Source organism: Pimephales promelas, chromosome 23 (genome assembly GCF_988280905.1).
Source record: "Pimephales promelas chromosome 23, fPimPro1.hap1.1, whole genome shotgun sequence".
Taxonomy (NCBI): domain Eukaryota; kingdom Metazoa; phylum Chordata; class Actinopteri; order Cypriniformes; family Leuciscidae; genus Pimephales; species Pimephales promelas.
The window spans coordinates 27,236,444-27,253,142 of record NC_142791.1 but is presented as its reverse complement, the minus strand read 5'-3'; the positions used below and the strand labels follow the sequence as shown (position 1 = coordinate 27,253,142).

At 38.8% G+C, this 16,699-nt stretch overlaps 1 protein-coding gene across 9 annotated transcripts in view; it reads left to right on the top strand.

Moving 5' to 3' along the window:
• LOC120483083 (3',5'-cyclic-AMP phosphodiesterase 4D) overlaps positions 1–16,699 on the top strand; it is a 280,021-nt gene that overhangs the window by 238,219 nt on the left and 25,103 nt on the right. For 6 of the 9 annotated variants that reach the window (XM_089126074.1, XM_039677953.2, XM_039677955.2 and 3 more), the window contains 6 exons: positions 390–581; positions 2,638–2,700; positions 7,493–7,529; positions 8,521–8,597; positions 8,727–8,776; positions 15,825–15,937. In XM_089126074.1, the coding sequence (XP_088982200.1) occupies positions 390–581; positions 2,638–2,700; positions 7,493–7,529; positions 8,521–8,597; positions 8,727–8,776; positions 15,825–15,937 (532 nt within the window). The remainder of the gene's footprint in view (positions 1–389; positions 582–2,637; positions 2,701–7,492; positions 7,530–8,520; positions 8,598–8,726; positions 8,777–15,824; positions 15,938–16,699) is intronic. The other 3 variants (XM_089126073.1, XM_039677960.2, XM_039677961.2) reach the window with 1 other exon arrangement.

Genomic DNA, 16,699 nt, shown 5'->3' with positions numbered 1-16,699 from the left:
ACTTACAGTAGTGGCTGAAAGTGACGTCCAGCCTCGGAAAATCTTCACCCTTTATTCAAATATTATTAAAAACAGTTATAGGTTTAGTAAGCATATTGCACAGTTGTGCTTGGAGTATAACATTTATTCGCTTTTATCCAAAGAGACTTACAATTGCTATAAATGTCAGAGGTCGCACGCCTCTGGAGCAACTAGGGGTTAAGTGTATTGCTCAGGAACACATTGGTGTCTCACAGTGGATTCGAACCTGGGTCTCTCACACCAAAGGCATGTGTCTTATCCACTGTGCCATCATCACCCACATAACACAATGAGACATGACCAAACGTGATATGTTAAGTCTAACTGTTGTTTATTGGTTGCGTAACACATGCTCTCTCTCTCTCCAGCTTTGACGTGGACAATGGCACGTCGTCAGGACGGAGTCCCCTGGATCCCATGACGAGTCCGGGTTCGGGTCTGATCATTCAGGCTAACTTCGTGCACAGCCAGCGGAGGGAGTCCTTCCTCTACCGCTCCGACAGCGACTATGACCTGTCGCCGAAGTCCATGTCCCGAAACTCCTCCATCGCCAGTGACATGTGAGCGCTCCAAAACATTTCAAATGTACCATTCTCCCATTATCCTTTGCTTTATTTGAGGTCAGTTGAGTTTTCTTTTCTTTGGACACGCTTTTGTTTCACAGGAGCACACTTAGAAATGAGATGCTTGTGCCATGGTTCATCATCATTTCATTGGTCCATGCAGCTATAAAACACCCATTTCTTACAGTTTTCCTGTCCAGTAAGCAAAAAAAGTTAAAGGATAGTGATCTCATTTGTTTTCCTTTTGTTTTTTTAAGCAAACATAACTACAGGTCAAAATAAGACCAATTAGCCAAACCCAAGTTATGCTAATTCAAATCAGGCCCACATAAACATTTAGCTGTCTCATCCATTGATGACTTGTGTGTGTGTGTGTGTGTGTGTGTGTACATGTGTGTGTGTTTGCCCTCAGGTCACATGACCCTCTTGTGTTTACCTTTGCCTTTCTCTCTCTGTCTACTTCGTTTATCTTAAACACACGAGGAGAACAAAAGTCTTTGTGAACACTGTCATTCGAAGTTTGGGGTCAGTAAGAAATTAAAACATTTATAATGTTACAAAAGATAATGATCCCAAATAAATGCTGTTATTTCTATTCATCGAAAGATACAAAAATATGAAGCATCGCAACTGTTTTCAACATTGATAATAATCATAAATGTTTCTTGGTCATCAAATCATCATATTAGAGTGATTTCTGAAAGATCATGTGACCCTGAAGACTGGAGTAATGATGCTAAACATTAAGCTTTGATCAAATTACACTATATTCACATAGAAAAAAAAGCTATTTATAACATTATTTCTCAATTTTTACTGTATTTTGATCAAATAAATGCAGCCTTGTTGAGTAGAAGAGACTTCTTTCAAAAACATTAAAAAATCTTACCAACACCAAACTTCCTCTCACCCTCATGTTGTTCCAAACGTGTGACTTTCTTTCATCTGTGAAACCATCGGTTAAAGGATGTGCATGTTGCTTTTCAATTCAGCAAAAGTATATGATTTCTGGCGGACAAACCAGGATTCATATCTCTGGAAATAGATGAATTTAAGATTTACTGTGAATTTCTTTCAAAAAGTCTAAAAGGCTTATAAAGCCATAGTATTAGTGTTAAACATCACATTTGGAATGATATGAAGGTGAGTAGAGGATTTTTGGATGAACTATTCCTTTAAAGGAGTAGTTCACTTCAAAAAACTTTTACTGATAATTTACTCACCCCCATGATATCCAAGATGTCCATGTCTTTCAAAATGAAGGTTTTTGATGAAAACATTCCAGCATTTTCTCCATATAATGGACTTCAATGGGGTCCAAACGGTTCAAGGTCCTAATGAGATTCCAGACGATGAATAAGGGTCTTATCTAGCGAAATGATCGCTCATTTAATAAATAAATAACAAAGTTTAAGTTTTATAAGCTCAAATACTCGCCTTGCTCTGTTCTGTGATGCGCGTTTGTGACTCTCCTGTTCGAACTCGTTCATCAAAATGAACAAATCTTTTCCCGAGTCAATTCATTCATTTCGTTCGTTGCATGAACCAAATGGCACGAAAAAAGATTTGTTTATTTATTTATTATTATTTTTTTTTTTACCTTTTACCCTTATTACCCTTATTCATCGTCTGGTGTCGTTTAAAGCCCTTTGAACAGTTTGCACTGAAACTCTCATTAGGACCTTGAACCGTTTGGACCCCATTGAAGTTCATTATATGGAGAAAAATCCTTGAATGTTTTCATCAAAAACCTTCATTTCTTTTCGACTGAAGAAAGAAAGACATGGACATCTTGGATGACATGGGGGTGAGTAAATTATCAGCAAAAGCTTTTTCAAAAGTGAACTAATCCTTTAATATGACATAAACAAAGCCAAAGCAAGTCGCTGAAGTCACTGCAGAACCTGAGAGACTCTTTAGCGGCTCTCTGACCTCTTTAGAGACGCGCTTGTTCATAACAGCTACTTCTCATACCAAAGAGGCAGAAGATGCAACGTGTGTGTGTGTGTGTGTGTGTTTGTCTGACTGTTTGAAACTGTGTCCTTATTGATAGGAATAACCACCTGCCGAGACCGGGCCTGGTCTCTCGGAGATCTGAGCCGGTTATTAGTGGAAAGTAAGTTGTGGCTCTGGTTCTGGCTCGCAGCTCCTGGCCTTGCTCTTCCTCGAGGAATGCTCTTGCTTGTCTAATTTGCATCACTTTGCTTCACCTGTAGACGCGAGCATCACGGTCTCACATGCATCGAGAACCCTCACCTACACCTTCACCATTTAATGCACAGAATGACAACCAAATCAACCTGATCCTCAAACCTCGAGGGATGCAAAGACAGGGATGTGTGTGTCTTCAATTCTCAGGCTGATTTGATTGGTTGAAGATTCTGGGCATTAAACCCTGTGTGTGTCGTAAGAGCGTAGGGGAACGTTATGAAAGAAACCGCATGGAGAAGACTGAGTTCGGATGACATGCTGCTTGTGTCTTGGATGTGTGTGAGTGTGTGTCTCCATCTCTGTCATGATCCTGCATTGCATGTGACACTGATAATAACCGTTTAGAGGTGCACATGTGACTATTATTATTATTATTATTATTATTTCCTCCAGCCGCCGTGAATGCATACGCTCTATTGTGTGGCCTAATTTAATGTTCCTCACTAGATTGATCTAATAAGCAATACAATTCTTGACATTTGATAGCGATAGCATATTTGTAAAGCTTTACGTCAAATGCTGAAATTGATCAATTAGATTCTGGTCTGCAGTCGTCACGTTTAAACACATTTAAATCCGTCAGCACCCCAAAATTATCCTAAATACTTGCCATATATGTTCACAATGCTTTTAGGAAACGCAACCCTGTGCTTTCATTGCATTGAAACCCAGCGAGCTTCCTAATCCCTAGATAGGGCGCTGCCTTCTTAGACAGTATAACTGACCCTCATAAGGGACTGGTTTAGAACGCTTTCACATTTTACTTCACAATTGTTTTCTGTAGCATTTTTGCCAATGCAATTAATTCTATGCATCTGCATACATATAAATAGTGTCAATATTTTTTGATTATTATTTTGTATTAATGTGTAAAATAATATAAAATCAAATCAAATATAATACAAAAGTAATATGTATTTAATTATATATTATTTTATAATATAATACTTTTCAATATTAAATAGGATATATTAATAATTAGTCATTTATGGCTCTCTTTGCAATGCAAGAACTCTAAATTCGTATTGGATGTATTGGACGTAGACAGCTCACTAGGTTTTGGAAGAGAACATAAGAATGCAACAGAATAGAGGTGTAATTATGAACTATTGTTGAAATGACTTCAGTTGCATGACAAAACAAGCACACAAACAGCAGGAGGATCACACAGGCCAGATCATATAGCGAAAGCAAAAGTAACGGTGATGGAAGATATCAGTGCACTTCCTCTCTCTGGCCTGATTTTTGCAAGCTCAGAGCGTTTCCCTATGTAACCCTGCACCCGCTCATGCATTATGCAGAGTCCCGAGGGACGGCGGACGCACGTTTTTATTTCGTTTTGCCAGAGAATCCATTCCTGAACCGGAATGGCAGGAAATATCATGTCTGTTCCCGATATTACCTTCTACCGTCACTGGTGCGCTAGTGCATGTGGAATTAATACTGTTGGAAAGTCTGATTCATTTTTTGGTGAATCCGTTTGATCAGATTTCAATAAAAATGTTCCACTTTATTTTTGATAGTGAAACACATTTAGTTTTGTTCAGAATGATTGATTTTCAACTTAAGCTTTGTCACCGGCGGCCGCAGTGCGACACTGTGACTGGTGGCTGGTGTTGCCAGATTGGGTGGTTATTTGCTACATTTTAAGGCATGTTCACATGTGTTTTAGCCAGGTTTTCGCTTGGAAGGCTCTATATCTGGCACCCTACTGTACAAAGTTATACTGACAGAGAGCGCGCGTTCACAGACACCAGAATGAACGTGTTCACAGTAATGTTCATCAGGCAGTAATACAGTATGTTTATTTTGGGCGAACGTGAATAATATGATACGCGAAAATATGAAATATTTTATATATTTTATATATAAATATTCAGGCACAACACTGGGGAAGAGACACGTCTGCAGTGGCCTATAACAGTGAGGAAACGCGTTGGAGTTATCGTGTATTGGCTGGCTACAGGTGCGTGCAATGACGTGCGGGTCGGATATATGTGACCTGGCCGTTCAGATTGAAGTCGCATTTCAAAAGATCGGATACATATCGGATTTAGACCACATACCCAAGTGGCCTGGGTCGCATTTGAAAAGATCGGATCTGTGTCGTTCAGACTGTCATGAAAAAATCAGATACAGGTCGCATAGGGGCAAAAAAATCGGTTTCAGCCTGCAGTGTGAATGTAGCCTTAGTGACGTGACAGAAAACAACTAGGTAGTTAGACAGACAGGCATTGGGCGAGCTTTAGACTGATTTCATCTGTTTTCCAATGAACTTCCAGCTTTGGTAAGCTGCCCGCTGTCGGTCCATTTAGTTTTTCTGAAAGCTTTGGCAATCTCAGAGCTCAGAAACGGCCCACTTTACCAAGAGTTCGTTTTCGTTCACACACCTGACCTGGACACTTTCTTCTTCCTGTGGCAGGAGGTTGTTACACTTGCTGAAGCCGTGGCCTTGTGCTATGTTTAGCGCTCTGTTTGCGACACACACACCACAGCGCGTGATACGCTACACACACTCCTGCCGCTGACCTTTTCTTTCCCGACGGCGTGTGGAAATGAAGCCGCCGTACACACATGGAGGAACTCACACACGGCATTATGCTAACCCGCAGGAGTGTCAGCGACACACACATGCTGAAACGGACACGAGTCGCGCGTGAAATCGGACGTTTCTTCAGCCTTCCGGATGACAGGCGGAGAGGGTACGTTGTGTGTTCGTGTTGCTCTGGAGGTCAGAAACACTCACACACTCGTGCTGTAACCCCCACCGCCGCGACTAACAGCCACTAGCTGCTCACTAACTGCATTTACAGCGCGCAAATGAGCCTACAAAACGCTTACAGGTCAGCTTATCTGATTAAAGGGGCGTCCATCCACACTGACAGTGATTTACAACTTACTGTGGTTCCTACACTTTCAGATAAAAAGGTACAAAAGCTGTCTGGAGTGGTGGTACACTTTTGTACCTAAAGGTTGTATATTGGTACCTGATTAGTACCTAAAGTGTACATCTAAATGAAACATTGTACATTTAGGTTTATTTCTTCAAAAGTTTGCGCTTTTGAAAAGGAAGTAGCCCAGTGACAGCTTTTGTACCTTTTGATCTGGGAGTGTATACGGTCATGATTCATGAAACCCTTGCAATTATCTAGGAATCAGGCCTAGAAAAATACCGCGGTTTGCTTAATAATTAATAAACATTGACACAGTCATTGAACTGAGTTGAATCAACACCACTAAATTAAAGGAGTAGTTCACTTTTAAAAAAAAACTTTTGCTGATAATTTACTCACCCCCATGTCATCCAAGATGTCCATGTCTTTCTTTCTTCAGTCGAAAAGAAATTAAGTTTTGATGAAAACATTACTGGATTTTCTCCATATAATGAATTTCAATGGGGACCAAACGGTTCAAGGTTCAAATGAGAGTTTCAGTGCAGCTTCAAAGGGTATAAACGACACCAGACGATGAATAAGGGTCTTATCTAGGACTCTTCGTGTCATGACTCAGAAAAAGATTCGTTCATTTTGATGAACGAGTTTGAACAAGAGAGTCACGAACGCGCATCACAGAACAGAGCAAGGCGACCATTTGAGCTTATAAAACTTAAACTTTGTTATTTATTTTTGAAATGAGTGATCGTTTCGCATGATAAGACCCTCATTCATCGTCTGGTGTCGTTTAAAGCCCTTTAAAGCTGCACTGAAACTGTCATTTGGACCTTGAACCGTTTGGTTCCCATTGAAATCCATTATATGGAGAAAAATCCTGGAATGTTTTCATCAAAACTTAATTTCTTTTCAACTGAAGAAAGAAAGACATGGACATCTAAATTATCAGCAAAAGTTTTTTCAAAAGTGAACTACTCCTTTAAGTTAATTTACTGCTTTTAACGGATAGGAAAGTGGACAAACTGAGACTCAAGCATGTGCACGTCCCGCTGTCATGAGGATGACGGTTTAACACTTCTACAGAGGCCTTTCACCAGATTGCTGAATAAAATCAAAGGGTTGTGCATTATATTATCCATTTCACACCACAATTCCCCATCAGATCAGGACAGTGAGGGTAATGAGTGACCGTGAGACGGGCTAAACTGAACATCTGAATCTCCTACTTGATGGAAATATTGATGTTTAATCATTTATTATGCATCTCATCCAGTTGATTTTCTATGTTTTGTCTTGCATCTTTTTGACTCTGTATTGTTTGTGCACAATCATCATCACTAATGTTGCATCATCAAAGTTCAAAATATAATTCATGGCATTATAACACAGAAATGACACTTTTCAAGTGACTTTTGGTGTGTACACAGTTAGACCCGAGCAGCATGTGTGATGCTAACTGAACGACACAGAGTCTCACGGTGAGACGTGAAGGAGTTGTAGCTCATCCACACACTGGTAGTGAACATTCACTAGCATTGAAAGCATTAATGCAAGCGTGTCCCTGCCTTGTTGTCTCTTGTCACACAGACAAACCATATCTCATTCCTCCTGAAAGCACTAAACGCAAGAATATCATGCATTTATTTGGAAAAAATAGTCACTTTAATTGAGGATATGGTTCGTTTGTCATGACAAATGCATGCAACATTATAAACATGCGTATGACGTGCAGAGAGTCATGGTTTTCTTTGGCTTTGTAATTGAGGTGTGTGTCCTGATGTCCTGACTTTGTTCGTTTTCTTGCAGTCATGGAGATGACCTCATCGTTACACCGTTTGCACAGGTCAGTGACCCAGGAAGCAGTTCATGGTGAACTCTGGGATACATCTCATCCAGCGAATAGACTATCAGGCCCTTCTGCAGTGTCAAAGTCAACATGAAGCTGTTTTGCAACCCATTTTACCTCCGTAATTTGACAAATCGCAGGATATTCAACGTGAAACACCGTAGAACGGGACTTTTATCCATCAGAGGCTGATTGGATTATAAAAAGTGGTTGGAAAATAACAGCGACGAAGAGTTGTCATCAAAGGGGACAGATAAATCATCATCAAAATCATTTTTTTAATAAATGATTATGTTAATACATTTTTGGAATAACATGCACAAGTGAATGTCTCACAAAATGACAGGGAATCTATATCATGTTGACTTTACACGCACCTAAAAAAAACTAGGGATGCACCAATCTAAAATTTTTGGCCGATACCGATAACCGATAATTCTTTATATTTGAAAGCCGATAACCGATATATTAGCCGATAAATCTAAATCCAAATCCAAATTTTTACATACTTTTTGAGAGTCTCACCCAAAAAAGACCCAAGCACACAATCATGATGTTCTGATTTTAATTTTAAGTAGCCGATATTACAGACATGCGCTGCACATGTTGCACTGAACTGTATTTTCCTTTTTTGAATTGATTTCAATCATATTTCAAGCAATTTAAAACCATCATGTTGAACAGTGCACATCTTAAGGAAATAATACATCAATATATCAGCCAAATTTTCTTATCAGGCCGATAACGATAACATTAAAAATGAACATTTATCAGCCGATACCGATATTTTGCCGATATATCGTGCATCCCTATTAAAAACACTTTTTGACAGTATTTCAACCTCATATGTGGGCAAAGCCTCAGAATTTAAAACTTCCTTTAAATGTGAATACTCACATTTTCCTGACTGTGTTATTCTGTACAAGCTGAAATGTGATGCATTAAACAAAAGCTAAATGACGTCTTGTGTTTTGCTCTGCTCTTGAAGGTGCTGGCTAGTTTGAGGACGGTACGGAATAACTTTGCAGCGTTAACAAACCTTCAGCAAGATCGAGCGTCCAACAAGTGAGTGCAGTGACCAGTTTTACAAGTGACATACAGCAAGAGCAGAAGAGAACGAATCACCTGGTACTTTCAAGAATCAAATGTTTAGTTATATATAATGCTTTCTGCTTTTTTCCTCAATTTTCACAGGCGATCCCCCATGTGTAATCAGCCTCCTCTCACAAAGGCCTCCTTCACAGGTGAGATTTCCCATTGGGTTTCATATAATTCCAGGGATTTAAAGGGTCAGTTTTCGCCACAGTTTTGAAAAATACTACAAAAATGGCCGTGAGAGACCGAAAAAACGTTTAATTTCACAGTATACACATATTAAACATGGTTCATCGTAAATTACACAAATCATATGAGCAATCATTTAATGCACAAATAAATGCACCCCCGTCCGCATTTGTACTCTGCATCAAAACACACTTTTGTATCTTTAATAAGTTTTGAGGCTGATTTTGCTGCAGGATATATGCAGTTTGATCGGTTAAAGGGCCGTAAAGCCCGGTTACACTCACAGTGTGTATGATTCGTGTTTGTGTTGAAGACTCGGGATCTATTGAAGAGAAACAAACACTCGTTTTTGACCCATTACTGCATCTCTCACCTGTCATAGGAAATCAATGCGGCGATGTCGTGAATATTTATCTTCTCATTGGATAACGATATGCAGTCTCATGAATAATTATGAGTCATCGATGTACTATAGTACAAGAAAATGTCACATCTTGTAACGCTGACACATTTATACCTGGAAAAAGCTTAAAATTAACTAGTTTTCTTCTACAATTAAAACAAATGAATGGTAACATTGTCTTCTATGATGTTCAACACCTTAGCTTAGGGTTTCATGACCCTTTAAGTAAAAACGAACCTTTGTGTTCGCCTGTTTTCTCTTGCAATTTATCAAGATTGAGCATTTCATATTGAAATGTGTGACTTTGGTGTGTGAGCCGAGTTTGAGTTTGTCTAAGGAGAAGCAGGAGAATTAAAGTCTCGTTTGCTTTGATTCGTTCCTGTTGGTTGTGTTGGATTCAGCGCTCTTGATCAAACCGGTCATAGCAGCAGTGAACCTCTAGGGAGCGACAAAAACACATAAGAAATACGTATTTTCTATGTGTTCATTAGTGTAGAAAACATGGACATCTACTGAAAAGCTGTTGCTGATGAAGGATCAACTTTCTATTAAATACCAATAGTTTTCAAATTAGATGCTTATCAAGCATATACACACTACTGGTCAAAAGTTTGTAATAATTAAGATTTTTTTTAAATGTTTTTAGAAAGAAGTGACTTATACTCAACAACCAGGCTGATAAAATACAGTAAAAACAGTAATATTGTGAATTATTATTACAACTGGATTGGATCTATTTTAATATTCATTCTGCTCAAGAAACATGTATTATTATCTATGTTGAGCACAGTTCAGCTGCTTTATATTTTTGTGGAAACCGTGATTCACTATCGTTCAAAAGTTTGGGGCAAGTGTTCAAAAAATGAATATATTTATTCAGCAGGATGTGCTAAATTGATCAAAAGTGACCGTAAAGATAATTCTATTAGAAGTAAATGCTGTTTTTTAAACTCTCTATTGAGAAAAAAACGCCTGAAAATATGTATTATGGTTTCCTCAAGAATATCAAAAAATATCAAAATTGATGATGATAATAAGAACCATTATTAATAATTGAGCAACAAATATAATTAAACACTAAATCATCATATTAGAGTGATTTGTGAAGGATCTTGTGACACTGAAGACTGGAGTAATGATGCCGAAAATTCAGGAATATAAATTACACTTTACAAAATAATCACATAGAAAACAGTTATTTTAAATTGTAATAATATTTCACAGTTTTTACTGTATTTTGTATCAAATAAATGCAGTCTTGGTGAGCGGAAGAGACTTACAAACACATAAAAACCTTAATTATTACAAACATTTGACTAGTAGTGTGTGTCTGATGTTTGTAAAGAAGTAAACATAACCCGCTTTGACATTGGCGAATCTTTCACCCGTTCAAAGCTGATATTAATAGACATGGCGCAGCTGGCAGCCCATCAAACTGACACCATACTCGCATAAACACGCCATCTCGCTTACACGCTCGGCCAGAGACGTGCTTTCAGTGCGGGAACACGCGTGCCAGAGCAAGACGAGTCCGTCAATCAATCGTCTACAAGCCTGATGTGAGAACGCTCGTCGACAAACACAACTCACATCTGCATCTGAGACAGGAAGCCCCAAAATCAGAGATGTAGCACCTGATTCGCCCACTATTAGTATGTGTATATATAAAACAGAGAGATACGCCCCAGATCTGACGATGGCTGATGGCATGACATGATCTCAGAAAGACAGCGTTTGAACACTGGCGCCGCTCATGGAGGTGTTTGCGTCAGCCTCGGGTTCTGTTTCCCACGCCTGCTTTCTCACTATTACTGGAGAGGTCTTGTGTGTGTCAGGACTGCTGACCCACTGACGGGTGACATTAAGGCTTTCTCAGAAACCGTCCGCCAGCTGCTGGCTCTGCGTGATTTATCTGAGGAGCTTCACACATCTCTGGCCTGTGTGTGTGATGTTTGATGAACTATATGGGTCAGTCCTTTACCACAGTGATTAAGAGCAGCACACGAGATTAAACATCAGCATATGGGTTTACCTGGTGTTTACACACAGTTTACTCCAATGTCCCAAGATATCAAACTATTTAAATGGAGCCTATTTTAGGACCATTCGATTTTTGATTTACTATTACTGTGCCTTCTATATATAATCAGCATCATTATTCCAGTCTTCAGTGTCACATAATCCTTCAGAAATCACTCTAATATGATGATCTGATGCTCAAGAAATGATTATTATCATCAATGTTGAACACAATTGTGCTGCTTCATATTTTTGTGGAAACCGTGATACATGTTTTTCAGGATTCGAGTTCAAAAGAACAGCATTTATTTGAAATAGAAATATTTTGTAACAAATAGTAGCCAATAGTATAAAAGTGGCCAAGAGTGATGGGTTGGACAATTATCATCTTCACCCTTTATTCAAATACCATTAAAAATGTGTTAAAGATTTTGTAAGCATATTGTATAGTTGTGATTGTTTTAATAGTGATAATAACGCAATGAAACATGACAAATTGTGCCGACATAATTTTTGGCCAGAATGTCATACAAAGAAATTATGAACACGTGCAAAAACGAGAACTCATTATTTTGTATCTCAATAAAAATGTTTCTATGCATTTAAAAAAAGCCTGGTAAAATAAAACCTAAACTGTTGTTTTCCCTTTTCTTCATTTGTTTAAAATATTTGACAGATATAAAATATTTTTTTCTCATATTTTTATGGTTTAATCAAACTTGTAGGGTCATAAAATAGAAAAAAAAATGCCTTTTTTAAAAAAAAAAAAGCCTAGTAAAATAAAACCTAAAGCTGTTGTTTTCCCTTTTCTTCACTTATATTTATAATATTTAAAAGATATAACATATTTCTCTCATATTTTTATAGTTTAATCAAACTTGTAGGGTCATAAAATAGAAAAAAATGGCTTTATTTAAAAAAATGCCTTGTAAAATAAAACCTAAAGCTGTTGTTTTCCCTTTTCTTCACTTATATTTATAATATTTAAAAGATATTAAAAAAAATTATCGTATTTTTATTGTTTAATCAAACTTGTAGGGTCATAAAATAGAAAAAAATGCCTTTTTTTTAAATGCCTAGTAAAATAAAACCTAAAGCTGTTGTTTTCCCTTTTCTTCACTTATATTTATAATATTTAAAAGATATAAAATATTTTTCTCATATTTTTATTGTTTAATCAAACTTGTAGGGTCATACAATAGAAAAAAATGCCTTTTTTAAAAAAAAAAAAATGCCTAGTAAAATAAAACCTAAAGCTGTTGTTTTCCCTTTTCTTCACTTATATTTATAATATTTAAAAGATATAAAATATTTTTCTCATATTTTTATAGCTTAATCAAACTTGAAGGGTCATAAAATAGAGAAATCCCCTCCTGACATCACTTTTGGCCATATATATCACGTTAAAGTAGGATTTTTATTATTTTCAACAGGCTGGAAAAGAAATGCAAACTATTTTAATTAACCTAAAATAAATGTTGCATAATTTTCCTTTTGATTTTGGGTAAAAAAAAAAATAAATATATATACTATAAATAAATTTATATATAGTATTTGCTGTCTAGTGTTCAGTGCAGTCCGCTGTGTTGTGGAGTCCACTCCAGAGTTTAGGGTTTGCCCAGTGCCAGCAGCTTCTGAGGGGCCGGCCTCTGGTGTCGCACTGAACACAAGAAGAATGCCATTGACGTCAGAGGAGATGTTGTCAGCAAGGACAGTGGACTCCTGCTCTTGAATTCTCCTCAGAGTGATTGAACAGGCGTTTGAGGAGAGGGCTAAAGATATGGGGGGTCGGGGTGGGGAGAATGCCACACATGATGTGATCCTTTCCCCCATTTTTCCTTTTTAAACCTTGCATTTTCTCAATTTTGTGTGCATTTTTTCTGTCTGTGTGTCACCCTGCTGCGTTTCCCCCACAGACCCTTGAATCATGATAGAAAAAGCTGCTTGTGACCCGTGCGTGAGGTATGCAGAGCTGCATGTCAGATTCACTCAGTGTGTTTCTCTAAAGGTTGCCCTGTAACAATAGCAGCGAGCGCCTGTGACCGCTGAAGTGTGCGGTGTGATTGTCACGCACAAGCACGCTTGTTTTGGTGAAAGATGTTCTTGTAACTTCAGCACGGCCCTGTGTAACTCAATACACACGAGTAGAGTTGCACAGTATGGGTTATTGTTGATCACCTGTGCTGTATGAACACATGCACGTCATGTGACGCAGGTTCAGCTTTTAAATGCACTAGTCACAACTGCAAAGCCCTGACATAATCCAAGATTATGAGAGAAAAAAAATGAAATGTGGCCCTGGACGGATCGGCGACTGCATCGGATTAATTTCCAGTCGTAATCTGCGTAGATTGACTGTCACGTAATCTCTAAGCATCGCAGTGAATCTGTGTATGTCGGGTCGTCTGCGCTGGAATGGAGTACAGCTGAAGTAAACAACCTCCCAGGAGCATTCTGGGACATGAAAGAGTAGTTGCCCTGTCAAGCAATCTGTCTATCACGAGTAAAGCGACCTCTCCCAGTGTCTCCTGTGGATGTTTGCTGCACATTTACTGCACTGTTTTTTTTAATTTTTACTCTTTAAAAATGTCTTTTTGCTCGCTTTAGACGATAACCGATATAATGCCCAATGTTATTCTGATTTTCAGATTTTTAAACAATAATACAGGTTTGAAATCACATGCTTCGTAAGTAAATGAGGCTTGATATAAATGTTATAATTTATTATTATTATTATTATTATAGTTTATTTAGATAGGGACAGATACAGATAACATAGATACACTTTGACAGTGATCTGATGCATGTATCAATGTTTTTAGCCAAGGCTAATTTACAACATTAGTCCCTAGAAGGGCTTTTTTAATAAAATGCAATACATGCAATACAATACACGAGCAATACAAAACAATAAGGGCTTTTTGATAAAATGCAGTACAAGAATAAAAATACTAATAGAGAGAAAAATAATGGAATATAATATAAATGCCAAAAAAGAAGAAAAAAATTACAAAAAAGGCAGAGTCGACAAGAACTAAATATGCGAACAACACTGTTTCTGAATTAACTTTTTTTTTCGAAGATATCTAGTGTCGGGATGCATTTCAGATGATCTGATCTTTACTGTAGAAGAAAATGTAAAAAGCATAAAAAATAAACAAATGATTAAAAAAGAGATAAAATAATATTAGTTTAAAATGTGTTCAGCCTTATCATATAGATCATTTTTACAACTAAAAAATAATTCGATATAGGGTGGATGGGTGGGCTGGGTTGGGGGTTTATCTTTCATTTTGATGAACATCTGTATAATACAGCTGCAATATGTTTGTATAGATTTGGCCCAACATGAGCTGTACTAGAACATGTTACATGGTTTAATTGAAATTCAATAAAAAATTGTTCAAATAAAAAAAAAAATAATTAGATATGATGATCACTTATTTATAATTCCTTTTAATTTACATTTTTTTCTATTGTTTAGCTCATCTACTGCATTTGGTTAGTGATGACGTTCAGGTTAGAGTGATTTCTGAACACAATGCTGCAAATGCACAGGAATAATTAAAAAGTATTATTTTAAATTGTAATAATATTTGACAATATTACAGTTTTTTGGATCAAATAGAGGACCATAATAATTATGAACGTTTCCGAACTTTGCGGTCCTGTATATGCTGCATACGTAAATTGAAATCAAACATATTATACATCAACAGAGATTTTATTTACAATATACTAACACGTGTTGTGGTTAATTTGATCTTGCTTTCAGATGAAGCCCCAGTCCTGAGCCGTGTCAGTCGTGCATTTTTAATCCACATTTGTAACAGAGATCCGGTCAGCCTTTTTTTGCTGACAGCAGAGAGTCTGCGGGGACGCACTCCGGTGCACGTCTTCCGTCTCTCTCTGCGTCGTGCTCTCCAGCTCTGTAGGTTTGTGGTTTCACAGGAAGCCGCTCATGTTTGTGTAAAGCAATGCCTCCTGTGTCACGTCTGTGTAGCTGAGGTGCTGCTGCGCTCTCACTGTGTCGCTTGTGCAAGCTCTCTTTTTTTCTTTTTTTTTCTTTTTTACGACTCGCTCTCCAGGAACGGCCGTCGCCTCGTATAAGAGTCTGGATCTCTGACTGGGGGGGGCTTTGAAAGCCGGTGGGAGGTGCTGAAGGGGGATCCTTTGCGTTTTCTCTCTTTTGTTGTGTGAGACTAAAAGACATCTGAAGTTCACGGACCTGTGGAGGAGACGGGCGCGCGGATGTGAAATCGTTACGGCGGCTCGATAGATTCTCTGTGCGTGTTTTGTTTTCTAGGAGCATGGGGCTCTGGTGCGCTTTACACCAGGAGCCCTTCACAGCTGGACTGACAGCGCTGTGACTCTGCTTTATTGTTTCGAGCGGATCAGGAGTTAATAGAGGGCAAGGAGCATCTCGCGTTTGATCCGTTATCCCTGATCTTTTCAGCGCAGCATGAAGAGTCACCCATGCGGACATCCCAGCATGGCTGTCTACGATGTGGACGATGTTCGGGAAGCCTCGGCTAGCCCGGTCAAACGCCTCAAAACTGATCACCCCCTTCCCTGTCTCCCTCCAGAGGAGGCCTACCAGAAACTGGCCACCGAAACCCTGGAGGAGTTGGACTGGTGCCTGGACCAGCTGGAGACCCTGCAGACCCGACACTCCGTCAGCGAGATGGCCTCCAACAAGGTGAGTCACGCTTAAACTTACCACCTAACAACACACACCTAAGAAGAAAGGGCTTCCCTTGAGTTAATGTCATTACTGACGCCCAGGGGAACGCTGCGATTTTGGCAGGGCTGTTGGCTCACGGATGAGAGACGTTATCAGGTAGCGTCGAGCCAAGATGGCTGCCCCTGGGGGGGTTGCAATTTCAGGGAGATACACACACAAGTCATGTACCGTACGTGCAGGATGTCCATCACGTATCCTGACCATCATCCAAATGCTCGTTTCTCCACCGCGTGAGTACTGTAGAAACGACTGACACTGGCTTGTGTTTATGCATGCGTGGACGTGTGTGCGTGTTCCCATGCTGGAATCGTCAGTTTAGACCTTTATCCAGACTGAGGCATCATTGTCATTGGGTCTATTGTTGTGGGAGGGAGGTCAGATTGCTGGGGATCATGTTTAGCATTGCTGATGACTGCACAGGCATCTTTTCCACCAAAGCATGTAATTCCTGATCTTTTAGAGAAATGTGTGCTTTGATTTATGTGTTTGGTGCAGGTCTGTGGGGAAAGGGGTACTGAAGGTCATGAATTATATTTCACACTGGAATTGGGTGATAGAATGTTTGCTGTCATGTAAATGTCGACTGCGTGCTGCTGGACTTTGGTGCAATGAATAGTCTTTCACACAAACTAGATTTTTTTTTTTTTCTGAAGAAAATGTGAGGAGTGTTTGCCTGGTTTGAAGCTAGGGTGTTGTGGGTTGTTGCCAGGGTGTTGC